A 25,963-nucleotide genomic window follows, 5' to 3' on the forward strand; every position below is an offset into this window, starting at 1 on the left:
TCTGTGGCCCCCGCACCTGCGCCATCCGCCCAGCCCAGATCCACAGGCCCCGGGGAACCCCTGCAGGACGGTCAGACGTGCAGGGATTGGGCTTTTGTAACTTCACGAGTTAAAGACATGGAATTACTTTTAATGCCAGTTTAAGGATTTACTAAAAAAAAAATAGGACACTTTGAAAATTAGGAAGAGCATTTTTCTGTCAAGTATGTCCTAGGTATCTCAGTAACGTTACCAGGCCTTGAGCAGCGAGTGACTTAGTTACAGGGTTTTTATTACTGAACACCTTTGAGGAAGGTGGCTCTGCTGGTGGGGACCTGATGGCCACGCTGGCCGCGGAGCCCCTCCAGTTCTCATCCTGATGCTCGTTGTGGAAGGAGGGGTCCCCAGGGCACTTTGTTCAAACGGTCTGCGCCCCAGGTTCCGATGCACCCTGGGATGGGGCCGAGGTGGGGCCCCTCATCTGGGGTGACTGGACAACCCTGCACATCCCATATAGGGGGGGGCCACCCTGCACGGAGCCCTCCCGTGGCCCTGAAAGCTCGGAAAGCAGTCATCTAGAGATTTGTCACTCTGCCAAAGGGAGTGCTGGAAGGAGAACCGCCCAGACTGCCACTTGGCCCTCAGCCCCCTTTACAAAATAGGCCTCTCGAGAGGGTGGGTGAGTCCCCGTGGACCCCTGGCCTGGCCCTGCGGGGTCGGGCCCAGAGCTGGCCATGAGAAGACGGCCACCCTGCCTCCACCCATGACCGGCTGCAAGGCCGAGGGTCAGGGGGACACGGGGTTACACGTGGCCCTTTGTCTCTGCAGGGTCCACTGCCAGCTGGTTCGCCTCTTTGCTCGCGGAATCGAGGAGAATCCTAAGGAGGAATTGGACAGCTGAGCCGCCATCACGCATCGCCTGCCTTGCTATGCTTGGGAAGTGTGAACATTATTTAAAGAAATTCCTGCAGACCGATTACGTTGATATATACATTGAAATTTAGAAATTTATTTTTGATAGTTAGATCTTGGTTTTAGAAAAAATACCTTTGTCAGCAATTTCGTGAACATACCAGGCATTTTCAGTTCTCTGTGAGCCTGTGGGGTGCGTTTCCCATCACTTACTCTCAGCAAACATCACTTGTCAGTTTGGGGGCGCTGGCTTCTTAGGTTGTCTCCATGGCAGCAGCACAGATCTTTAAGGGGCCCAGCAGTGGCTCTGTCGCGGTAACCTTGGGGAAGGTGGATGTGAGGTCACACCATCTGGACGTGAGGTCTCTCCCGGCTCGTTGATCCGCTTTACAAGATGTCCTGGAGTTGTTTGGGATCAGGGTTTGGAAAGTAGCACATTGCCTTCGTTTCGCCTTGTGCTTGGGACACTTGCTGGAGCCTGTGTGTTGGGGCAGTTCCAGCGCGGTGTCCCCTGCGTCAGAACCTGGGGCGCAGACCGTTTGAGTGAGAAGGACGTGGACAGGACTGACACTTTTATCTTTAGGCTCCCAGCCCGGGCTCCCACTGTGGTTGTGCTCCTGGGACAATCCAGCCGCAGCGAGAACAATCATGAGCGCTGGACACAGCATCCATTTAAAACGTATTTATTCATGAGACACAGAGAGAGAGAGAGAGAGGCAGAGACACAGGCAGAGGGAGACGCAGGCTCCATGCAGGGAGCCCGACGTGGGACTCGTCACCCGGGGTGCCCTCCGTTTGAAACTTAGAAAAGTGATGCTTTGTCGCGACACAGAGTGGGTAACAGGTGGGCTCTGGGGGGCGTGACAGGAGCTGGTGTGCAAGAAGTACGAATTCACCGTGTGGGTTCCGTGTTCACCTCAACCCGAGCGCCCTGGCCCTGCTGGGGGGACCCCGAGTTCCCGGGCTGCTCCGGCGTGGGCCCCAGGTTCTACGTACGTGGTCCAGACCTGTGCTTCTCTTCACACTTAATTCTCTGTATCTGTTGAAAATGTCCTTTTACACCAGAAGAGCATACGTGGGGTCTCCACGGTTAGCGCTGTAGACTTGGTTTCTGCTGCAGCGCTGGAGCCGCAGAGGCTGGGGGTTCCTGGAGGCGGGCCCCGCTGTGGCCTTGTTTCCTTTGTATTCACGCTTAGGTACCTGGGAGATGCATCTAAGATAGCTTTATTAGAGGTGCAAGCTGCGGCCCGAACTCTGTCCGCGACGAGAGAGGAAGCCTGTTACAGAAGGCGACCGACGCGCGTCGTGCCCATAGGAGCTTGACGTTACGCAGACGTGGCTAGTCAGGGTAGCGCCAACCGATGTATATTTTTAGAATTCGCGTGCAGTGTTTATATTTTGAAGTATACATGAAATTTCCTATTTTATCACTTAGTCCCATCCGGGTCAGACAAGAGGGCAGCTTTGACAGTGGGTTTTTTGTTTTTTTTAAGGGGCCACATTTCCGAGGAATTAATTGGACACGTGGGTTTACTCCGTCTTGGGTGGGTAGGAAGGGTGGTGTGGAAAGTCAGTGCGCTGGCTGTTTCTGACTCATTGCTTGCTGCCGGTTGGAAGAAACCAAAGAAGCAGGGGCGGCAGTGCTGTGCGGGGGCAGAGGCCGCACGGCAGGCCCGAGGGTGCCGCCCAGCCCCGCGCCCCGGGGAGTGCTCCTTCACAGGGCTTCCCCCAAACAGCCCTGGTCCGTCCTAAACTCCACTGCCAACTGTGGAGGAGCCCGCCAGCCCCGGTGAGCATTTTCCGGTCCCCAAGGAAGCCAGCCACGCCACGGGCTTTGTGGACGGCTGCCGCAGGCTCTGGGCCGTTCTCGGGGTGCGCCTGATGGTCTCAGCAGCCCCAAGGGTCCTCAGTGATCTGCACACAGGACGGGAGGATCTTTCCGACGTTCCCACACAGGCGAGGGGCTCCGGCCTCCAGGAAGGCCCCAGACACCTGGACTCCAAGGTCTTGGAAGGAAATCGGAACGGATGGCTGGTTGGTGAAAACTTAGGATCATCCAGAAGACTTAGTCTGCGTTTTGACTTTGTGACTCATTAGTGCAGAAACCCTACGGCGGCCGTTACGCTTTGACCCTGTTCTGGCTTATTGTCATCACCACGCAGGCACCTGCGCGGCACCTGCTGCTCAGTGGGCAGGTGTGACTGTTCTGGTCAATCCTGTGTAACGGGCAAGTGTGGGCTGAAGGGGGGCTTCGTGTCCTAATCTTGCTGGTTTCAAGATGGGAAGATGGCATATTTGCTCCGATATGTTTGAGAAGACAAAAATAAAGTTACTTTGGGCGGAGTTGCTCTTTTTCTTTTCTAAATTCTTGCTATGTTCAAAGCAGAGCATGTTGTCTGAAAACACCGATGTGCGTTTTACATTATTTTAGAGCACATGTGAGCAGGGGGTGGGGCCAAGGGACCGGGAGCCCCAAGCAGACTCCCCGCTGAGCGCCGAGCCCAACCCCGAGACCACGACCTGAGCGGAAATCGAGAGCCGGGCACCCAGCAGACTGTGCTCCCCAGGTGCCCCCAGCTACGTAGGATTTAAAAATCAAGAATCAAATGAACGTTGGTGTAGCCACCGCCACCCTGGCCAAGAGACGGACCTGCACCCCAGAGTCCCCGCGTTCCCCTCCCCTGCCCACCCTAGAGGGGCCCCCGATTTCCGGTGTACCATACCCCTGCTTTATCCCTGTGAGGGTCAGAATAGGCCACCCCAAAGGAGGCCACTTGGGCCTAAGGATGGTTTGCACGGCTGAAGACCGTCCAGAAGCAGCAAGTGCAGGTGGCGCTCGGGGTGGGGGTGGGGGGTCGGCGGGGCTGGGGCTGCACAAACCCAGACCTTTCATTACCTCCCACTGCAGATCCAGGGAAGCCCCGTCACCTTCAAGGCCCAAACCCCCTTCCCTCTGTCTTGTCACTTCTTGAAAAATTCGTTGCCTTTTTGTTAAGACGGAACAGGAGCCCCCGGCCCAACCGCTTCTTTGGGTCTTCAGGTATTTTTTTTTTTTAAGATTTGGTTTACTTATTCATGAGAGACACGGGGGTGGGGGGAGGGGGCAGAGACACAGGCAGAGGGAGAAGCAGGCTCCCTGTGGGTAGCCTGATGCGGGACTCGATCCCAGGACCCCGGGATCACGGCCTGAGCCGAAGGCAAACGCTCACCCCCTGAGCCGCCCGAGCCGCCCACCCAGGCGTCCCCCATCAGGACACTCTGCTTTCCAGTCTAGGAACACTGCGTACGTTCCCATTTATACGTCCTCAGGTCTTGGGATAGTTCTCTAATTTTCCCGTACGTCTCCGAATTCTGTTTACTCCTAAAAACTGTATTTGGGGACTACCCTAATTGTTCTTTTGTTTTTACACGTAAATGCGATTTTTGGAGTGTGTCATATGGAATCCTCAAAATGTGCCTCTTAATCTGGAAACTGCCGATCTGGAAGTGTCCACTGTCCTGTCACCCCAGGTGGTGGTGGAGTGGCTCCCCTCCCTCAGACTGCTCACCTAGGCGGCCCTGGCTGCACCAGCCGTGACCCCACTGCCGGCGTGACAGCAGCCCCTGGGGGAGCCCGGGCGCCCGCCCCCCCACCTCTGCCTCCCAAGTCCTGGGACCCCTGCCCCCCCGCACCCCCCACGCTCGATGCCACCTTGGACAGTGGAGCACAGGGACGCTGCAGGAGAGGGGGCCCCCCAGCTCCCGCGTGTCTGGGGGGCAGGTTTCAGCATGCTCTGGGCACTGCGTGGTGGCGGCTCAGCGGTCCCATCCTCCTTAGGATTCTCCTCGATTCCGCGAGCACCCCGGCAGGCAGGACTCCCCCCCCCCCCCCCCCGCAGGCTGGGCTCTCCCCCTCCACCCGCAGGCCGGGCTCTTCCCCCCACCCCTGCACTCCTGCAGGCCGGGCTCTCCCCCCTCCCCCCCACCGCAGGCTGGGCCTCTGTTACAGAGGCTGCGCTGAGGTCAGCTCTTCACCTGGTTTCTGCGGGTGAACCAATCACAGCCTTTGGCCACAGGTCTCGTGTGCAGGGGTGCCCTCCCCCCTTTACTCACAGCTGTGAGACTCGTTCACAGAAGGTCCTGACCCAGAAGCACCCATAGGTCCCCGGGAACAGAAGCCCAACTGAACGAGGGTGCTAAGGGTCTATAAAAACCGTGTCCCCCCCCTGCCCCCCGCCTGCAGCCTGCGCCACAGACCTGCTGGGAGCCCGGCAGGGGCTCGGCCTCCCCAGAACCAAGGCCCAGGTCCCTTGGGGGCAGCAGGCGCCCCCTGGGTGTCCCGGACGTCCCCCCGGAGTCTGCTGTGATGGATGGGCACACAGGCCTGCAAGCAAAACCAATTACAGAGACGCGCCCCACCCCCAGGAGCGGCCGACAGTGACCAGGCCTTTTGGTGCCATGGTACCGGCCACTCACAGTGGGGTGGGCAGGGGCCTTGGGGTAGGCGGGGCCTTTGGCTTGTCATGGGGGGGCCGCACTCCCCGGGGGGTCACTGTGTGCCAGGTCCCCAGGGCCCGTTGTCCCCAGGGGCCAGTCGGGGCCACGTCCAGCCCCCAGGACAGTGCCCGCGACAGAGGGGTGGATGGACGCAGGACGCAAGGCCACACCTGTGAGCAGAGCTGGGCCTCCAGACCTGGTTCCTGTCCAGCTCCCAGCTCACTCCCGGGGACCCGGCCTCTGCCTCCTGGGGGCCCCCTGGGGGCTCGGGGTGTGGGAGGCTGGGCGCCCATGGCTGAACCCAGCTCAGCTCAGCGCGGGGCCCTGGTGGTTTGGGCAGGTGGCGGGCTCCTGCCCCCCACGGTCTCCAGCATCAGCGTCTGCGCCACGGGGACCACCGGGGACCCTCTGCCCACCTCTCTGCCGCAGACCCCAGGGGAAGGCCTACAGGAGCACCTGGTCCCAGGGGCGCCCACCACTCCCAGGAAAGCCACACCCGGGGGGACCAGGACCTGCTCCCCAAGCCCGAGGCTCTGCTTCTGTCCCTTACTTGCTCCTCCGTACCCCGAGTCATGGGCCTGCTGGATGCCCTGACCTGCCCTCCCACCTTCTGGAACTGGGCCCGCCGCCCCCTGGGCACCCACCTCCCCCCTTGGCCGTCCCCGCTGGTGGCCGCAGGGCCCCTGGGCCGCCCTGACCGGTGTCCCGGCCCCACGCCCCCGCCCCGTGCCAGCTGCCGGCCCCACCCGCCCCTGAGCACACAGCATTTCGGGTTTATTTAAATAAAAATTATAATTTATACAAGACTTCTTTAAACAAACAAAGTTTTCTTAAAAAAATGTTATGGGGGTTTTCATCGGTTCTTCATACAGTACGATCCTTTTGTTGAACAAAAGTGACACCAGGAACGATTATTTACAGATTCAAAATAGACTCAAGCTTCGGACATAAAAAATGTAACATTCATTCTAGTTCAGTGATTAGTCATAGAAATTAAACATCTGCCCAGATTTACACAATTTGAGAGAAACTACGGGCGCTCAGCCGGGAAGCGGGGAGGCGGGGAGGCCGCCCCCCTGCGGGCAGAGCCGGCTTCCCGGGCCCCCCGCCCCCCCCACGTGGTCAGTTTTCATCTCCCTTTCTCCTCAGAAGGGACTCGAACCAAACCACCCGCTCTGCTGGCAAGGGCGGCCCCCCTGCGGGCACACGCGGACCCCTGGCGGCCCGGGGACGGGTGTGAGTGGAACCCACGGGCACCACCCTGCCCCCGGTCCCTGGGGCCGCTCCTGGCCCACGAGAGCCAGGCCGCCGGTGCCACCTGGGGGAGCCCGAGCCGAGGCTCAGTGGGTCCTGACTCGGGTCCCCTGGGGGTCGCAGTGAGCGGAGGGCGCCGCGGTGCCCTCAGACCTCACCGGCCGGGCGGGGTGTGTGCTTCATCAGGCTGCTGGGCGGCCCCCCGGGAGCGCCACCCGGGCCCCGGCGGGGGGCCCTGAGGTCCCTGGGAAGGGGGACGTGAGCGCCGCCACCAGGTCTCACCCAAACCAGCACATCCGGATTGGAGCAAAGGTAAAAATTACATCTGAAAAATGATACAAAAATAAGAAAAACAGCTTGCTCTCTGTAAAAAATATAATCTTCTGTTTCTTCAAAAAACAACAATCTCAGTGACACCCAAAGGACTCAGGACAAGCTGAGGAACTGGAGTAATCGAGTTGGAAGTGTGCTGACCGCCACCGTCTCAGCCCGTCCTTCACGGAGGTCCCAGGCCTGTCCTGGAACAAACCCAGCCCGCAGACAGGCCCCGTCCCCGGCCTCGTCTCCAGAGCCTGCTTCCCGGTGGGGCCCAGGCCGAGCGGGGCGCGGGGGGCAGCTGGCTCCCGGCCCGGGTGTGTGCTGGCACGGGGCGCGCCCACCGACTCCGCCAGACGTCAGGGGTGCAGGCCGCCGGCCCCAAACCTCTGGGCTTCACTCACGGTCATAGCCAGTGACCTCCGGGCCTCCCTGCACAGCTCACGCGGGCAGACCGGGCCCCGTCTGTCCCCACCCCCGGGCCCCCCTGTCTGTCCCCACCCCAGGCCCTGCTGATCTATCCCCACCCCGGGCCCCGCTGATCTGTGCCAACCCTGGGCCCTGCTGTCTGTCCCCACCCCGGGCCCCCCTGTCCCCACCCTGGGCCCCGCTGATCTATCCCCAACCTGGGCCCCACTGATCTATCCCCACCCCGGGCCCCGCTCTCTGTCCCCACACCGGGCCCCGCTGATCTGTCCCCACCCAGGGCCCCCTATCTGTCCCCACCCCGGGCCCCTGCTCTCTGTCCCCACACCAGGCCCCGCTGATCTGTCCCCACCCCGGGCCCCGCTCTCTGTCCCCACACCAGGCCCCGCTGATCTGTCCCCACCCCGGGCCCCACTCTGTCCCTACACCGGGCCCTGCTCTCTGTCCCCACCCCGGGCCCCGCTGTCTGTCCCCACACCGGGCCCTGCTCTCTGTCCCCACCCCGGGCCCCGCTCTCTGTCCCCACACCGGGTCCCGCTGTCTGTCCCCATCCTGGGCCCCGCTGTCTGTCCCCACCCCGGGCCCCCCTGTCTGTCCCCACTCCGGGCCCCGCTGTCTGTCCCCACACCGGGCCCTGCTCTCTGTCCCCACCCCGGGCCCCGCTCTCTGTCCCCACACCGGGTCCCGCTGTCTGTCCCCATCCTGGGCCCCGCTGTCTGTCCCCACCCCGGGCCCCCCTGTCTGTCCCCACTCCGGGCCCCGCTGTCTGTCCCCACACTGGGCCCTGCTCTCTGTCCCCACCCCGGGCCCCGCTCTCTGTCCCCACACCAGGCCCCACCGTCTGTTCCCGGGACCCCAGAGCCCCCGCTCACTGACCCAGGTGGCTGCAGCCTCGAGGCGGCACCAGCCAAGCCGCAGTTGATCCTCATATGCGAGCCACCAAAGCCCCGTGTGGCCCGAGAGCCTGGCAGGTGTCCCATGGGGCTCTCCAAAGAGCAGAGTGTTAAAAAGATGTGCTTCTACCCGCGCGTGCCATCCAATCCTCGCGGGGTCACCAACTCCAGGCCCCGGTGGCACGGGAGGCCGAGGCAGCAGGTGGGGGTGGGGCCCGGGCCCAGCCAGCCTGTCGGCGCCCACGGGAGGTGGGCACAGGGCACAGGCCACGCAGAGCCGCGCCCCCCACCCGGGCTCACCCTGGCCACACGCTGCAGAAGGCCTCGCTGGACCAAGGAGACCCAGGGTCCCGCTCGTGGTGCTGTGGAGGGGCCTCCAAGCCGCTCCTCCCTGCGTCTGTCACCCCCGGAAGAGGGACGGCAGGTGCGCCTCAGCTATGGCTTTGGTGTGGAAGGGCGGCGGCCCCTGGAGCGCTGGGTGCGCGGCTGGTGCGGGCTCTCCGTCGGGGGCAGACAGCAGCGGTCCTAGGCGGGGGCCGGGGCCGGTGGCTCCCGTGCATCATCCTTTACACCGGCGTCCAGGGTCCCCTGCCCTCCGCGCCCCCGAGCTCGCGGGGCACGCCTCACCGTCAGAAGGGCGGGCTGCATCTGAGGGCCCCACCCCTGCGTGAAGGGGTCCGCAGAGCGCAGGGCAAACACAATAAAAACCACAGATCGAGGGGAATTATTGCAAAAGATCGGGAGGACGTCCATTTTTTTTCCACTATCAAATTGTTAAAAAAAAAAAAAAAGAAAAAAAGAAAAAACAAAACAAAACCCTTTCCAGCATCGTCCCGGGAGAATCAACACTAGCTGTCACTGCCAGATGCTGCCGCCGCCGTGATTTTCATGTACTGGCTGAAAATGGTCTCGAAGGCCTCGTCTCTATGTACCATGGCACCGAACACCAGCGGCTGACGAGGAGGAGACGCCCGGTGAGGACAGGAGTGCCCGCCCACCGGCGACACCGACCTCGGCTCCACCCCCCCACCCCACCCCCGGGGGGGCCCAGCACTTGGAGGGGCAGGAGCTCCGCTGGACTCAGGGGAGGAGAGGGGAGGAGGGGCCCTCCAGGGAGTCTTAGCGCGCCCCCCCCGCCACCTCCCCGTCTCCCCCCGAGCACGTACTTTCTGGGTTGATGGCGTGGACACCGCGATCCCCATGCCTGAGCCCGGGAGGACGGAGAGGACCTTGTACTGAGGGACGAAGCACACTGTCACCAGGGACCCTCCTGTGCGCCTGTCCCCTGACCCCAGGGCATTCCCCTCCCGGGGCCACAGGCAGCAAGACCCATGGAACCCCTCATGACCGAGGAACCAGACCTGCCAATGCCCCGTCCCACCCTCTCCCGCATCCGAGTGAGACGGTCTCCCACGGGCACTGCAGGTGGGGGAGGCCCCCGGCCTGATCCCAGGGATGGCACATCTGTCTGGGGAGGGACCGCGGTCGCCGTGGCGGGGGGGCACGCTCCTGACGTGCTTGTGAGCTGGGACCCAACCCCCGCTGGGGCTGACCTGTGCCCCAGACACTCAGACCCTGGAGGCGGGCAGCAGGCAGGTGGGCTCGGCTACCCCCTCCCAGTGAGCATGTCAGGCCTTCCCGGGCACCACCACACCCAAGGGAAACTGGGAGAGGACACACCCGAGGCAGAGGGAGCACCTCAGGGCCGCGGGAGCCACACCATGGTCGGGGGGGTCAGGAGCCTGGCGCTGACCCATGAGCAGGTGGGACAGGCCCGTGGTACGTGCGCAGCCTCTGACGGGGGCCTGGGGGCCCTGCATGGAGGCTTCTAGAAGGGGGGCCCTGACATGGGCAGAACCGAGGACTGCACCCCAGAGTCTCCTGATCCCCGCTCCCCCGCTGTGAACACATCTGACTTCCAATCGAGCCCCCCCACCCCACCCCCCACTCAGTGGCCCCGCGGCCCCCGTCCTCCAGAATCCGGGAGGGGTCACGGGGAAGGGGAGGAGGGGCCCACGCTGACCTTCTGGATGTCTGTGATGTCCATCAGCTTGATGACTTTGTTTCTCTTGGAAGAACCGGATTTGGAGCTTTCGAAGCACAGGTAACTACCGGGGGGAGGAGCAGAGGCTGGACCCAGGGCTGCCCCCCCCCCCGCCGAGCTGTGCTGCCCAGGCCCCCAGCTGTCCCCACCCCTGGCCTGGCACCAAGGATTTCACCTCAAGAGGCCATTTCATAGCTTTTACAGACGGAACCAACTGCCTACGCTGTGTGTGACTCATGCTCAAAGGATGTCGAGCATCCCTGGTACGTCCAGCAAGCGCCAGAACGTCCGAAGCTGTTCCTTCAGCAAGAGGCAGTGGGGAGACGTGGCCCAGGGCCACCGCCGGGAGCGTGGGGGATGCAGGAGCGTGGGGCGGACGAGGACACGGGGAGGGGGCAGCCGGGCCCCAGAGGCACTCACTTCTCCGTCACGTACAGAACCCCGTTGCGGATGTAGTCTGTGGGCATCTTGCGGTCCCGGTTTATGAGGCAGCAGCGCCAGCCGTTCTCGCACACTAGCGGCACAAACACGACCTGTCACCCTTCTCTCCGGTTCCAGGTGGGAACCGTCAGCGCGGGCTCGTCAGACATGTGCCAACACGTCTGTCCACCCTCGGAAAACCCTGCGACAGGAAGGCAGGCGCCCTGCCCCCCCTTCCTAGGAAACAGGTGTCGGCTATGGGGCGGGTGTCAGCTGGGACGTTCGCCCTCTTGAAGGAGAAGCGCGCGGCTGTGCAGGTGCACCGAACCACGGCCAGGGCACCCAGAGGACACATTGGCGCCCCCTCGGCCAGCAGGACGGGGCCGGACGAGGTCAAAGCTTTGCACCCCAGGGCTTTCGGTGGCAGCTGGCGGTCACACGCTGCCCGCAGGCGGTTCTATGGACCCAGCTGCCTTGTGCCGCACGGCCCTCCTGCCAGGTCATGGTCGCAGCCAGGGCGCGGGGGCCGCAGGAAGGATCCTCAGGGCCACACCTGCTTGGGGGACACTCCTGCTGGAGAGCAGCTCTGAGCCGCGCTCTGGGGGACCCTCTGAACGCTGCTCAACCTGCCCCCCCCCGGAGCTGGCCGAGTGGGCCGGGCGCACACCCCACTCCTCCTGCCTGCCCAGAACCCCCCCGGGGCCCTGTCGCCATCGCCACTGCCGGGCCCAGCACAAGCCCCCAGCAGGCCAGGGCGGCCACAGACCAGCGCACACATACCTGCCAGCGGTCGCTCATTTTCCGTTAGGTTAAAGATTTCGTGGAAATTGCCCTTCTTGGTACCGTGGAAGCGACCGGTGTCTTCGTCCTTGTTCAGGCCGGCGGGTGCACTGGAGACGTAGCTCCGCGAGGAGGCTGTCTGTAGCTGCCGAGAGCACACGTGCCCGTCAGCTGGGCCAGCCGGGGGTGGGGGCACCGGGACACACACAGCCCCCCCCCCGCCCCACCGTGAAGGTAGATGAGCAGCGGGCCGCCCGGATGCCCGGATGTGGGTGCGACCCCTCCAAGCCCCTGCTGGGGGCCGCTCCTCATCTCGCGAGCCCGGCCTCCTCCTGGGCAGAGAAGCCCCAGAGCGGTGGGGACAGCCCTGCTTCCCCCAGAGGTGACCCCACTTCAGGAGACCGAAGCTGAGCCTGCACCCCAGCACACGCCGTCCATGCCCCGGGCTACTAGGGGCTCAGAGGCCATTCTAGACGTTTCCGAAATTGGAACTGGCCGGGGGACAGGCCACAGAAAGAGACATTAAAAGGTCAAACAGAGTCACAACACAGCAACACACTGCACCAGGCCCCGGCGGAGGCGGGGCTTCCACACAGACACCGTACCTTGTCGTGCCCTGACAGCTGCCCAAAGAGGAGACAACAGACGCACGCGTGACCAAGACAAGAGAACGAGTGGGTCCACGGGACGTGAGACCCCACACACAGGCCGAGCAGAGCTGCAGGCACAGACCCTCGGCGGGGCCTCCCTCCCGGGCCCAGGAAGCCCGTGGCCTTGCGCCCACGCCTCTCTGGAGTCTGGCCAGCACCAGGTGGTCTTAGCCGCTGGAAGGCCCTGCCCCACCCCCCAGGATGAGGACAAGCCCCTCCTCTCCCCCCACGGCCTCAGGGTGCCGGGCTGCCCACCTCTGCGCCCCTTCCCTCGGGTCTCCCTGCACCTGCCTGACCGGAGTCCGTCTGCTGGCTCAGGACGACCCTGCCGTCCTGCTGAGGACCTGGGCTCCCGATAAGCTTTGTTGTCCCTGAGCCCACCTGGCCCACAGCTTCCCTCCCGCCAACGGGTCACCAGACAACCTCTCCTCAGATGACGTGCACACGTGGTGCTCAGCAATGCAGCGTCGCCTCCCTCAGGAAGCCTTCCTAGACCTCCCCGAGAGTCCGACGGACCCGGAACCTCTTGCACTGATCTGAGACCCAGGCTAGCTCATCCTCTGTGCCAGGGCCCAACTCCCAGGGGTCTCCCGCCGTGAATATAAATACAGGCCCGATCCAGCCGGTGGGCACGACCAGGCAGGCCTGAGCCTCAGAGCCGCGAACAGAGGCCCGGACAGCAGCTCCCAGGGCTCCCTCCTGCCAAGGCCCCCAGGCTCTGGGGCATCACAACCAGCACCCCGCACCTGCCCACCTGGGCCCGGGGGTCAGCACAGCTCAGGCAAGTCCGTGGGAGAGTGCGAGGGGCCTTGAGGTGGGAGGGAGCCTCCATCCGCGTGCCCCCCCCCAACGCGCCCTGCCAGGCCCTCCGAAACCATAGTGCCGGGCAGCGGGGAATCCCTCCTGCCCTGCGTCTGTCTCGAGAGCCCCCCACCCCCAATCGGAAAGACACCAGCTTCCCCACGCCCCGTGAGCAGCAAGCGTGGGCCTGTGGCTGCTGCCCCAGCCCGAGGCCAGCCTACCCGGCGCGACACGGCGGCGCTGGAGCGCTCCTTGAGCTGTGGGTCCGTGGGCAGGCTCCTCCAGATGATGTATGGGGTGTCGTATTTGGCTCGTAGTCTCGGGCAGCGTTTGAAGATAAAGTCGATGAGGAAAAACTTGATCCCGGCGTAGAGTCCTGGGGACAGGAGACCACAGTCTCATCCAGCCGGGCCCAGGGCCGCAGGGAGCAGAGCGCCAGGGTTCAGGGACGGCCTCCCAGGGCCCAGGGCTGGCCAGTGCGGGGCAGGGGGCGAGGGGGTCAAGGTGACCCAGCCAACGGGGGTCCTGTTCTGTGTCTCGCCACCTGGGAGGGGCGGGCAGCTCCTGCCAATCACACCACCTCACAAACAAGCCCCTAAGTCACCACCCACGGGGGACCACCCCCAGCCTGCCTCCCTCTGACCTGGTGGGCTAGGGTCGTCCCGGCTGGTGGCCCCCCTCAGCCCGGATCAGAGAGCTCGTGTGCCAGTCTGCGCCCCAAGAAGCAGCACTGAGGGCATTTCCCCCAACGCTGCACCGTCTGCCAGCCCCGGGGGTCCCGGCAAGGCCCTGGCTGCATGCTGGGGGCAGCGGCAGGTGGGGACAGCCCCACACAGTGCGACCCCCGGGCTCAACGCCCCAGCGCAGATCCAGCCCCCCACCCTCACCCCCACCATGCACTGCAGATGGGCCCTGTGCCTGCACCAGCCCCACGGTGGTCAGGGATCAGGGTCCGGCCTGGGGAGGGACACAGCTTCCCGGGGTGGGCGGGCTGAGGGGTCGGGGGCAGCCTCCACCTGCCCGCACCTTCCTCCCCACCCTGCAGAGGCACTCGGCCCCATGGCCAGGGGCCCCCTGAATCCTGCCCTCTCCCCGCCCCAGAGCTCAGCCTGAACCTCCCCCCCCACCCGTGTGTCCCTCCTGCTTCCCTGGATGACATCACCTACCAGCCCTGGGGGGCAAACCCTGCACCCTCCCTGACCGGCCACCACCCACTTCCGGTCCTGTGTGCTCCACCCCGGCCGGCAGGCTCTGGAAGGAAACCTCATCCTCTGCATCCTCTGCCCCATCCACTGCCCCCGTGGCCTCTCCTGCCCTCCAGCACTCCTCCATCCACCTGACCCCTCACAGCCCACACCTCCCAGCTCCCCTGCTGCAGGGAGGAGGGAGGGGAGAGGGAGAAGGGATGGGAGCACAGGGTGAGCTTGTTTTAAGGAACCATCATCACACGACTCTAATGTCTCTAACATTGTGATGGGTTGCATTTCTCCTGAGTTTAAAGGTGAGGATCGCCAGCGAGTGCCAACAGCGGGCCTCTGGGAGGAATGTGTGCCCCGCAGACAGGCTGGTGGGATGTAGGCTGGTGCCCCCCACAGCGTCACTCCCCCCAACACCTCGCCACCCCACACACCTCACTCCCCCCAGGCGCCTCCTTACCCACGGCCAGTCCCACGAGGCGGTAGGGGAAGAAGCAGGAGGCGAGGAAGGCGGCCCACAGCGCCACATACAGCTTTTGCGTGATCTCAGGCTGGACCCACATGAACAGGCTGGAAGGGAGAGCGGGGTCAGCGGGGGACGGGGCCGCACCCCCACACCCAGCTGGGGGCCGTGACTCACTTCTTGATCTTCTCCAGGATGTCAGCCATCTTGCCAAAGAGGTTCTGTGAGGACAAGCACGGCGGTCACTCAGCCCGGGCGGGCCGCGGTCCACACGTGAGTCCACACAGCGACAGTGGGGGGACACAGAGCCCCGACGGCCGGCCCAGCCACTCACCGCCGGTGGACCAGGGCTGCGTCCCTCCCAGGAGCTGCGGCAGGACCCCCACCTCCAGGGCACCCGCCCGCCCATCGGGACCTGGTCTAAAATGGACTTTGTAGCAACCAGAGGAGCATCAGCGGGTTGGGGGAGGGGGTGGGGGGGCGGGGGGCTCGGGGAGGGGGGACCCTTTGTGGATTTTCTTTGCCTTTGTGTTTAACGCTGTGTGGGAAAAGTCAACCCTAATGCCACCACTGTCACAGGACCTCGATGGGCCTCGCGGGCCAAGGAAGGACGTGTCCTTCCTCAGAGGCTCCGCAGAGAGCCCCCCCCCAGGAGAAAATCCAGACATGTCATCGCACACCATCCTGTGTCCTCGCCATTGTTATGCAAAGTGATTCTCATCGTACATAAGATTTAAATAATGCGCCTATTTAAGAAATGTTGACAAATTGCGGGTCTGGGACCTGCCTCTTATTTATGGAGTCTTTGCCCCTCCCCGCCTCCGCCCTCCCGCCCTCTGGCCTGTAGTAATGTATAAACCAGTCAGCTGTTGGGGTAGTGCTAGTATTATTGTTATTTTTTTAAAGGAAACAGACCCAAAAAAAACAAAAAAACAGCTGATGGCAGGTCAGCTGACACCAGACAGGCCTGGGTCCTGGGGGGCCAGGGGACCCTACGGGTACGGCAGGTCCAGAGACGCCCCCAGGCCGGGCCCCAGAGCAGTACCTGGGCTTTCTGGGCAACATCCAGCACGAGCTGGAACTTCTCAGACACGGTCAGGTCTTCCTTCGGAGGTTCCTGCAGCCAAAGGGAGAGAGTTTCCACCAGAGTTCAACAGCTCAGAGGCCTCCCAGCCCCAGGAGCAGGTCCCTCTACTGCCCCCACACAGCACAGGTGCACTGTCCTGGGGGACCCCCGCTGGGGCCTAGGAGGGTGGGGGGGCAGTGGCACCCCCCTCGGGCAGCGGGGAGGCGCGCCTCAATGGCTCAGCTTCAGAAACCACGCAGCCCTCCCCTCTCACTTTGCACTGAGGGAAACTGAGGCAAAGGGAGTTCCTGACCTCATCCTGAGTTCATTCAACAAGAACCTCCCAAGGGCCTCCTGGATGCTGAGCCGCAGCAGGCACAGGCGGCCTCCTGAGACTCCCTCCCTGACCCCCGCCTAAAGGGGCCCCCTGGGCAGCCCTGTGCCCACACCCCTACTGGGACCTGCATGCACAGCAGGGGCTCCGCCCCTTGGGTCCTGCCTGCAGCTCCACCCGGGGGCCAGAGTCTCCTCTGCTCAGCAAGCTTCTTCTGTAAGGGCCAGACAGGAAATGCCCATAGCTCTGTGTGCCACGTGGGCTGTGCCACGGCTGCTAAGCTCGGCTGCTGCTGCCCCAATGCATCCCAGCAGTGCATAAATTAAAGGGTTTCGCTATACGTCAACAAAATGTCATAAAACCAGACGGAGGGCCGTGATCACAGCTTGCTGATCCCGGTCTACACGTCCTATGGTCCAGGGAGCCCCTCGGTGCCTCCCTGCAGCGTATCACGTCCCCACTGGGAAGGGTCAGGACAGGCCGGGGCAGGGAGCCTGCTCCCCATGCAGCCAAGCCTGGGCCAGCAAGGGGCACTCGGGGTGTCAGCTGGCAGGGGGTCACAGGGTGCGGGGGGGGGGGCAGCTGGCCTCTGCTCCCTGACCTCCACCTGCCAGGCAGGGCTCCCCAGGGCATCCACACAGCCGCACCTGGGGCCCTCGGGGAACCCCGGCCTCCCCACACAGCGCCATTGGGTGGAGGCCTGAGCAGTGGAGACAGACGCCTTCGCCCTCCCAGAACTTACCACCGGTTCAGACACTTCAGGCACGATGCTCCACTGTATCCTCCAGCCCCTGGCAAAGAGGAGACCGTCACAGGCCTTTAACAGCTGGTGCCGTCGGAGGGTTACATGGACTCTGCAGCCCTGGGCTCCCGACGGGGCAGGGGCTTCAGAAACCCGCTGTTTGCTGCCAAGACCACGAGGGCTACCCCTAACCCTGGCTCTCAGAATGGACCATTCAAGGTCACCCTCACGGGCCCCTCCTCCGGGGGCCCAGACGGGGAAGAGACATTTAAAAGGGCACAGGGACGACACGAGAGGTTTTTCAAAATAAGTCCTCAAAGCAGTAACAGCAAGTACTTTAGCTACATGCCCGGTCGGGGCACTGACGCCCCTTCCCAAGTGCATAAAGGTTTTTCTCTTTACAAATAACATTTCCAAATGAATCCACGTAAGCAGGCCGAGATGCATCTGGGAAAACCAGTGTGTGCAAACGAGAACCTCTGAGCAGTGGTTAAAGTCTGGACTGCGAGGCCTTCCTCAGGCTCCTGAGAAGCCGAGGTTTGCTGCTGGGGCCACCTGGGGACGAGGGGTTGCCCACGCAGCCCCCTGGAGGGTGCTCACAGAGCACAGAGGAAGGATGGGGCAGGCTGCCCGGGGCCAGGTGACTGCAAAGACTCTGACCCCCAGGACCTCCCAGGGCAGAAAGACTGTAGCTCCAACATGATCCCCGGGGTGCCATCACTGGACAGGAGTGGCTACGGTGACCCCCTGCAGGTGCCTGCCAGCCATCGAGAGGGGGAGCCACTGCGGGGCTGGATAACCACCCGCTGCTGTCTCCCACGATCCCGAAAACCAGGTGGGGGTGAGCATCCTCCTGGGCGCTCGGGAGCCTAGCCCACCCCACGACCCCTCCCAGAACAGCAGGTGTGAGGCAGCCCTGGCTCGGGTGTGCCAGGGTTGTGCGTGCTGTAGGGACACAGCATCATTCGTACGGCAAAGCAGCTCACCTACCTGGCTATGAGGTAATTGAGGGATAACCTCAAAATTGCTAGAAATAGGAACATGGGAATGGCCCAGCCATGCCACACAGCATTCATGTACACCTGCGGGACAGAAAGCGGGTGGGAGAGAGACCGTCAGGCAACCTGACAGGCCCCATCTGTCCTCCGTCCCCCCCGCTCCGCCCAGCAGGCCAGCCGGGCCGGGAGGTGGGGCGCCCAGGGCCCCAGCATCTCCCCAAAGGAGGGGTGCCTGACAGAGAAGCCCTGGGAAGAGCTGCCGTCTCAGCAGGGGCCGCCAGCGGTGGGACAGAGAAGCTGCTCTGGGTGTGTAGGGAGGGGGACGTCCTAGGGCAGCAGCTGCTGGATGTGGCCTGGGACGGACAGAGGAGAGCTGACCACACAGAGGTCCTCCAGCCCCAGGCATGGTTCCCCTGAGCTCGCAGCAGCACCAGGACTCATCACAGCCAAGCGAGGTGACCGGCAAGTGGCTGAGAACCCACGGCGTGCCACGTGCCAGGCAAAGTGCCACTCGGGCCCCTTCCCTCTGCTCCCGCCTGGGCCTGGCACAGAGCTGCCAGCACAGAGCAGATGCTCAGGAGGGGCAGAGGATGGAACGCCATGGGGTTTGGGCAGAGGCCTCGAAGGTGGGTCTGAATGGCAGGCGCTCTCCTGGTGAGGACAGGCAGGACCAAGGCCCCAGAGGCCACAGGGGGCCAAGGGCTCGTGAAGGGTGAAGGTGGGCTAGGGCCCTGCCACAGGATCCTGTGTTCTGTAAGTGTGCAAGATGCCCATCTCCCCTGGGGCTGGCACCAGGTGGTCTCAGAGTCCTCCGGAATGCAGAGGTAGGGACTCGGGGAGCTGTGGCCGCCCCATCTGGCCTCGGGGCCTGGCAGCCAGGTGGGTGGCCTATGTCCTCCTCCCAGTGATGAGGGGGTCTCCTCGAGTGGGGCCGGGGATGGCTGTCACAGGACAATGCAGGCAGAGCGGCCGGTCCATCTTCCCTAAACCACACCCCCGGGCCAGACCCGTGCTCTCCTGCTCTTCCCCAGGCCTAGGGGTTCGCAGAGGCCCAGCTTGGCCCCCCAGGCACTGGTGTTTGCCAGGAACCACCCCCAGGTACCCAGTGGGAGGAGCCTGGGGCCCCCTGGGCAGACAAGCCACCCCACCATCCTCTTCCCTGACTTGTCCAGAAAGGCAGATGGAAGTGCCGATAGAGGCCTGTGCCTGAGAACGCTGTGAGACATCTGTGCACTCACGGGCCGGCCCCGGGCGCCCCTGACGCCCTCACCTGATCCTTGCAGCGACCCCATGGCTGGGCAGCAACACGGCACCCACTTTACAGATGGGAGCCACGGACATGTGTCCCTAGGGAAGCCTCAGGGGTGCCGGCCGGCTGCCTGGAGGTTAGCAGAACATGCCCACCGCGCCAGGGGCACTCACGGTGAAGGCGATGGCAGACGTGTAGACGGAGTACCAGTCGGATAAGGCAGAGAGGTTCTTCACGAAGCTGGTGACGGGCTTGGCGCCGCGCTCTGGGGACACAACAGACCGGGTGAGGCCAGCACTCAGGCACACCCGGGAGGGCAGGCGGGCAGCTGCGTGGGGAGGGAGCCCCAGAGGACTCAGGGGCCTCTGCTGGCGCTCCTCGGCCGCTGCGGTGCTGCACACCATCCACTGTCCCCAGGGGCGCATCAGCTGTCCACTCCCGTCCCCTCGGCCTGTGCCAGGCGGGAGAAAGGGGCAGCTGAGGGTGGCATCGCCTGGGCACTGGCAAGCATCTGGGGAGCCACCACTTTTCAGGGGGGGTTCTAGGCCTGGAGGGAAACTGCGCCCCCCGCTTGGGGCCGGGTGGGCAGAGCTGGCCCCAACCCGACCTGGGCCGGGTGGACATGGTGGGGCCCAGACACGCCTCCCACGCAGCCTCCTCCCTCGGGCACTCCCGGGGAACGTCCTTCTGAGCACTCCTGCCCCCCAGCCACACACAGGTGCTCACAGACGGTGTCACAGACGCGCCAGGTACTCACTTAGTCGTCTCATGTTTTCCGTCAACCTAAGAGAGAGGAGGAGAGGTGAGGGCCAGGCCCTGGGTGCCCGCGTCCCCGACACCCCCACCGCAGAGCCCCGCTGCCCCCCAGGCCAGCCCCCACCTCCGTGAGGACCCCCACCTCCGGGCGCTGAGGGGCTCCTCGGTCTCCACGGTGCTCTCCTCGGGCTGGAACCGGAAGTCCTCCATGTACTCCCCAAACTTCTCGTAGAACCACTTCTGGACACGGGGGCACAGCCCCTGGCTGCGCCGGTCTGAGGGGACAGGGGTCCCGGTGAGGCCGGGTGGGGGTGCAAGGAACCCCCACGGAGGGGCATGAACACTCGCGAGGGCGTGCTGACCGAGCCCGGCCCGCTTTCGCAGCCACCTAGCTGTGTCCTGGTGGGGGCCCCAGGGAAGGAGGCGGCCTCGGCTCACGGGCCCAAGACCGTCTCCGAGGGACCCACGTCACAGCCTCAGCAAACCCGGAGGAAACCGCAGGCGAATGCTCCACAGGGAAGAGAGTCGCCCGCAGGGGGCGCTGTCCCCCCACCGTAGGGAGGGCTAGGCGGGCGCCCCAGGGCTCTGAGGGTCGGGGTTTGGGGTCCAGGGCTGCAGGCCTGGAGAAGTGGAGCTTGCGGGGCGGGGGCTGCTCACCCTACCTGGACACCCGCAGCGCACGCCGGGTAGCGGCCAAACAGCCACCGTGACGCTGCGGGGCAGCGGAGGGCATGCGACATGTACCCTCCCGCCCGCGCTCCCGTGAAACCACACTACGGGTGCTGGAATGCGACATCTACACCCTTTCCATTTTTTCCAACCATTTAAAAATGTAAAAATATTTTTAAAAACGTGAAGTCAGACGGAGGGCTGTGGTTGGCCGCCCCCCATGTCTAGGCCGGGCTCGCTGCCTGAGCAGACACCTTCAGGCCAGGACCCCCTCCGCCGCCGGCCGCCCCCGCTGCACACCCGTCCCCACCTCCCACCGCCCCTGTGACCACCACCCCAGAAGGCCATGGGCCTGGGGACCCGGAGAGTTGGGGTCTTCCCGCCCACCACTTCCCTGACGCTCGCCAAGGGCACAGCAGCCAATCCTGTACCTGGACTGGCCTGCCAGCCTGTCCTGCACCAGAGTCCCCGGGAAGGGGCCCTCTTCCCCTCTGGAAGGCAGGACGCGTGCCCCAGGCAAAGGCTTCCCCCTGGGGGTCCCCATTTCCTCAGGTGTGCATGTGACAGGCTTAACCCTGAGACCCTTTTGGCGTGACTGTGAAGTCCCAGTGCAGACAGGGTGCCCACCAGTGGTCAGCCTGCAGGAACGGGCCCTAGGTTGGGAGACGGGAGGGCCAGGCCCAGCACGGGTTGGACCCTTAGGGAGATGGGCAGAAAATCCAGTTTCCTCCCAGGGCAGCTTTAGGAAGTACAAAGGCTGGGGTAGGATGCAGAACACGGCCCAGGGCGGGGAGAAAATGTGCAGAGAACGGGGCTGTGGGTCCTGACCCAGGAGGGCCTGGGCACACCTGACCACGGTGACCCCACTGCCCCACTCATCCCTTGTCAGGACCACCGGGCTCTGGACCCGGGCCACCAGGTCAGTGGCCAAGAAGCCAGTGGGACGACGATGACAACACTTCTCTATCAGGACGGGTGGGAACAGGTGCCGGGTGGTATTTTTACAGGAAAATAAAATCACGTCTTGTCTAATGACCTGTGTTTGCTACCACAGCTCGCCAACTCACAACTGGAGAGACCCAGGCCGGTCCGGGGGGAGCCGACGCCAGAGTGAGCAGGCCAGGCCGGCAGAGGAGCACCTGCTCCCCAGCACCCGTCCCGGCCACCCCGGGGGGCTTACCTGCTCCGTTATTGACCTGGGCCTGCCCCTTCGGAGGCTGCTGAGCCGTCTGCTCCTCAGTCCTTAGAGGGGAGAAGAAGCAGGAGTCCTGTTAGTCCACAACACCATGTGCATCGGGGCTGCAGGAAGCGCGAGCACTCACGGGAGCTGGCTGCACGGAAGCGAGGTCTAGCCAGCGGGGTCCCCTGGAAGCCCCTGCTCGATGCTGGCTGTGGTGCCGTCCAGGCCACGACGCCCAAAGCATGATGGGCACACACTTCAAAGCTCTTTTTGACAACCAAATAAAAGATGTCTCATGAATCTACGACTCTTTCCTCTATTAACACCTGTGCTTCTCAACTGTTAAGTTCACAATAAACAGCCCTCATGGCAATTAACTCGCCTGCTGCTAAAAGGATGTTTGCCAGCAAGCACCGCGCGAGGCCACAGGCTAGGTGACCCCTGCGCTGGCCAGCTGGGCCCAGGTCCCCGCTTGGCCCGTGCCAGCCACCTGCCTGGCTTCCCGCCCCTGCAGCAGTCAACCCGCCTCACAGGGTTCTCCTAGAGTTTCTGTCCACCTGCCAGATCCTGACTATTGATCTGACTTTCAGCTCCAGAGCCTGATGCAGCTGGCCCAGCCCCCACGCCCTCTGCCCCCATGCCTCAGGCCAGGCCGCACCCTCTCTCGTTCCACAGCTGACGCCCAGGCCTCGTTCTGTGCTGGCCCCGGGGCCACTGATGCATCACTAACTGCTCCTGGGGCTCTTGGTACAGCAGGGACCCCAGGATGTGGGAAAAGTGGCCCCTGGCAAGCCTCTGCAGGATCTGGGGGGGCACAGAGAGGGCTCTTCCGGGACAGAGAGCAGAGCTGGGAGCCTCCGGCCTGAGCCTGCCCTTGGCTTCAGGGGATGGGGGGGTGGTTTCTGCCCTGCTCACATGGTGGGATTTCACGCCACACCCCCACGAACTGACCTGCTCTGCGGGCTTGAACCCCAGGACTGTCATCTACTGTGGGAGGCAGGATGACAAGCTGGATGGGAGACAAGCAGGGTGAGCCAGGCCTGCAGCCTCACGGAGCAACGATGGGGAAGACACAGGACAGAGGCGGAGTCCCCAGGACGGAAGCCAGGTCACGGAGGAGGGGGCCTGGCCTCCACGACCGCCCCTCCCTGTGGCCAGGTCGCTCGAACAACTGTCCATGCCCAGAGCTACCAGCGATAAACAGGGGTTTACTGGGAACAGGAGAGGAGCCCAGGGCATGTGGGAGATGCCAGGACCTGGCCCAGTGCCTTCCCTTCCCAGGTGTGCATCATGGCCTCCAGACCGGGATGTCTCTGCCCGGCCCAGAGGTTCTGGAAGACGCAGCTCACCTGAGAAGCACTGACACAGGCCCCCACCCAAGCCTGGGCCCAGGTGAAGGACACAGGTAGATCTGGGGTCTGTGTGGCCGGTGCGGACTTTCTGGACTCCCATGCTTGTTACTCCAAGGGGATGGAGACATGGACAGGTGCCCCGGGGGGAGGGGGGGATGGAGACACAAGGACACAGGAGCAGGTGCCCGGGGGACAGAACTGTCCCCCCTCACATCACCCCAAATACAGACCCATCCTGGTCTGTGCACTGGATGGATGACACAGACTGACGAGAAGGAAGACAGTGAGCCAGGACACCCCAGCCCATGACATTCAGGGTACACAGTCCCACCTGCCGCTCCACAGAAGGTGGGAAGGGAGCAGAGTGGCCTCCGGGAAACACACATGCCATGTGACCTCACTGACTCCGAAGAAAGGCACCTGGGTTTCTAACAACCGTGAACCCTTACGACCTATGCTAATGTCCGATGACCAACCAGATAAGCCCGGAGTGGACAGGCCTGAATTGCCTTTGTAAAGCCCTGTTCCCTGACCTCCAACCACCCTGGGTCTCTCGGCATCATCTGAGTCGGTCCCTGGCTGTACCCCTTTCCATAATGAAAACGTCCACGGATTCCCACGTGAGAAGGTTCGACATCAGGTAAAGTGCAGGTCGAGGCCCACGTGCCAACGTCTAGGAAGGGGCACCGGCCTCGTAGCCACGGCAGGATGGCAGAGGAGGGCCCGTCGCTCCCCTCACAAGCCTGAGGCCCCCACCGGGAGTCCCAGGGACCCCACAACAGCCACACTGCCCTGCAGGGACAGGCAAGGCCTTACAAAGCACACGGCAGTTGTCGGAAACGCCTACAGAGCCCGAAACAAAAGACCCTTCCTCCAAAGAGAACCAGATGCCACCAGCTCCTGGGAGCTGACAACCAGCAGAGAAGAGAGGACAGGAAGCCAGCGTCTGGCCGTGCAACAGGAGGAGGCTTTTCCTTTCCACCAACTGAACCCCATGCAGTGAGGCACCCAGAGTGCAGGTGTCGTTAGAACCAGAGCCAGACACGACAGTAACAATGCACTCGTCCGCCCCGGGAGAAAGCAGCGTTGGCTGGGATGTCCCAGCAGTGGCCTTGTCGGCCAGGCCGTGTGGACAGACAGGGAGCCTCTTGGGGTTCTGTCGGGACGGGGGGGGCACAGCTCTCAGAGCCTACAAACACCCTTCTGGAAGGACCCGCTTCTCGCTGGCAGCACCGTGAGGCAGCAGCCCAGCTCCTGTGGGCAGAGGCGTGGGGTGCGAGAGGCGGCCATGCACCAGGGACGGCTCCATCCCACAGCAGAGCGCCTCCAGAAGCTGGGGGCGCCTGTCACCCTCCGGGATGGCGGGGCCCTGCCAAGATGACGGGGACCATCTGTGGCGGGCAAACCCGGAGGTGACTGCATGCAGTGGGATGGCGCGAGAAGGGGCGCCAGGACCCCGTGGGGGGCTCCAGGGCAAGGGAGTGTCTGAGCGGGCAGTGGGGGGCCCGGGCCCCCGCTCACCTGGCCTTCAGCACCTCCTGGACCTTCTGCTCCAGCTCTATCCGCCGCTGCCGCTCCCGGTCCAGTTCCTGCCGAAGCATCTCTGAGTTGGTTTCTTCTCTCAGCTTCCGGAGCTCCTCCTCTGTGGGGGAGAAAACTGCCAGGTGAGCAGCCCTCCGGTCCACTCTGCCCCTGCGGCGGCAGCAGTGCTGACGGAAGGCTTGGGTTCCAGCGCACTCGGACAGAGGGCCCTGTCTGCGCTGGCCAGGCCATGGCAGCTTGCCTGCCCCTCTCGTGGGGGGATGCCCTGCAGGGGCGACCGGTCACCAGGGCTCTTCTGACACGGTGGGGGCCAGAGCGGAGGCGAAGCAATGGGAGGAGTTCTTTGCTAAACAAAACAGGTGCAAATCACCTCGCCAAGTCGCCACCACCACCAGGATGCCCCAGAGGAAGGGATCCTGGTAGCCCTTGGTCACCCCACAGACATGGCCTGGACACATGCGCGTGCCCTGGCTGTGGTCTAGAGGCTGCCGCCACGGAACAGAGCTCCTGCCGGGGGCAGACCACCCGGGCACCGCTGACCCAGAACAGCAACAGTGGGAGGACCAGTGGGGCGCTCCTGCAGTCCCAGCAGGACCAGATGGGATGAAGAGCAAGGTGGCAGATTCCTGGGGGAAGAGCCTGTGGCAGGAGGGCCCATGAGCTGAGGGAGGAGTCGGGGGGTGGGGCGTGCAGAGCCAGACGCAGGACCTAATTCCAGGAGTGGTGCAAACCCACGGCCACGTACTTGTGGTTTTAACCGTAGCGTGTGATAAACAGAGTGATGGTCCCCAAAGAGGTCCCAGACTAACTCCCAGGACCTGGGACCATGTCCCCTCCGTGGACAAAGCAACCCTGGAGATGTGAGAAAGTTAAGGACCAGGAGGGGCAGGGAGTATCTGCGTTACCCCGGCCCTGCATCATCACCATTAGGTAAACTCCTAAGGGGAGGCAGGGGTCAGAGGTCGGAGGGAGGAGACTGGCAGGTGCGGGGATGCGGCTTCCAGGGTAGTGGATGCAGCCCAGGATCACGGGTGGCTTCTCGGCTTCTTGAAGCCAGACAAGTCAAGGAAATAGACCCCGCCCTAGAGCCTCAGGGGGGTGGACAAAGCCCTGCCAACACGTGCCCCTCACTGTGTTGGGGCTTCTGGCCTCCAGAACTGTAAGAGAATAAACACGCTATTTTAAGCCACTCGGTCTGTGGAAATCTGGTGCAGCGGCAAGAGGGAACTCCCACAGATGCAGCCCACACGGGGCTCACATTCTAAGTGGGCGCCTCACGGCATTTGCACACGCTGGACACGCGGATCCAGAGACAGCCCACTTCAGACCCCACAGGCCCCCCGGGCCTTCAATTGTCTCCATCCTGCCCCATCCCCCGGGGGTGACCCCCTGCAAGCATCTACACAGACGCGGCCTCCCGCTTCTGAGACCGTGTGTGATGGAGAGGGTGTATCTCAGCTCGTGCG

At 63.5% G+C, this 25,963-nt stretch overlaps 2 protein-coding genes across 5 annotated transcripts in view; one reads left to right on the forward strand and one right to left on the reverse strand.

Moving 5' to 3' along the window:
• CERK (ceramide kinase) overlaps positions 1–3,234 on the forward strand; it is a 41,432-nt gene extending 38,198 nt beyond the window's left edge. For both annotated transcript variants that reach the window (XM_055327977.1, XM_055327979.1), the window contains exon 13: positions 808–3,234. In XM_055327977.1, the coding sequence (XP_055183952.1) occupies positions 808–880 (73 nt within the window). In that variant the 3' untranslated portion in view covers positions 881–3,234. The remainder of the gene's footprint in view (positions 1–807) is intronic.
• Positions 3,235–6,140: 2,906 nt separating this feature from the next.
• GRAMD4 (GRAM domain containing 4) overlaps positions 6,141–25,963 on the reverse strand; it is a 74,320-nt gene continuing 54,497 nt past the window's right edge. For 2 of the 3 annotated variants that reach the window (XM_055329039.1, XM_055329038.1), the window contains exons 4-19: positions 24,477–24,597; positions 21,604–21,665; positions 19,897–20,029; positions 19,756–19,781; positions 19,172–19,263; positions 17,742–17,833; positions 16,752–16,800; positions 15,655–15,726; positions 14,787–14,830; positions 14,607–14,716; positions 13,172–13,326; positions 11,500–11,644; positions 10,720–10,813; positions 10,279–10,363; positions 9,422–9,490; positions 8,197–9,208 (exon numbers count right to left, since the gene is read on the reverse strand). In XM_055329039.1, the coding sequence (XP_055185014.1) occupies positions 9,104–9,208; positions 9,422–9,490; positions 10,279–10,363; positions 10,720–10,813; positions 11,500–11,644; positions 13,172–13,326; positions 14,607–14,716; positions 14,787–14,830; positions 15,655–15,726; positions 16,752–16,800; positions 17,742–17,833; positions 19,172–19,263; positions 19,756–19,781; positions 19,897–20,029; positions 21,604–21,665; positions 24,477–24,597 (1,454 nt within the window). In that variant the 3' untranslated portion in view covers positions 8,197–9,103. Of the gene's footprint in view, positions 6,947–8,196; positions 9,209–9,421; positions 9,491–10,278; positions 10,364–10,719; positions 10,814–11,499; positions 11,645–13,171; positions 13,327–14,606; positions 14,717–14,786; positions 14,831–15,654; positions 15,727–16,751; positions 16,801–17,741; positions 17,834–19,171; positions 19,264–19,755; positions 19,782–19,896; positions 20,030–21,603; positions 21,666–24,476; positions 24,598–25,963 lie in introns of those variants that run through there. The other variant, XR_008664932.1, reaches the window with a different exon arrangement.

This window comes from Nyctereutes procyonoides, unplaced genomic scaffold, assembly GCF_905146905.1.
Source record: "Nyctereutes procyonoides isolate TBG_1078 unplaced genomic scaffold, NYPRO_anot_genome, whole genome shotgun sequence".
Lineage (NCBI taxonomy): Eukaryota > Metazoa > Chordata > Mammalia > Carnivora > Canidae > Nyctereutes > Nyctereutes procyonoides.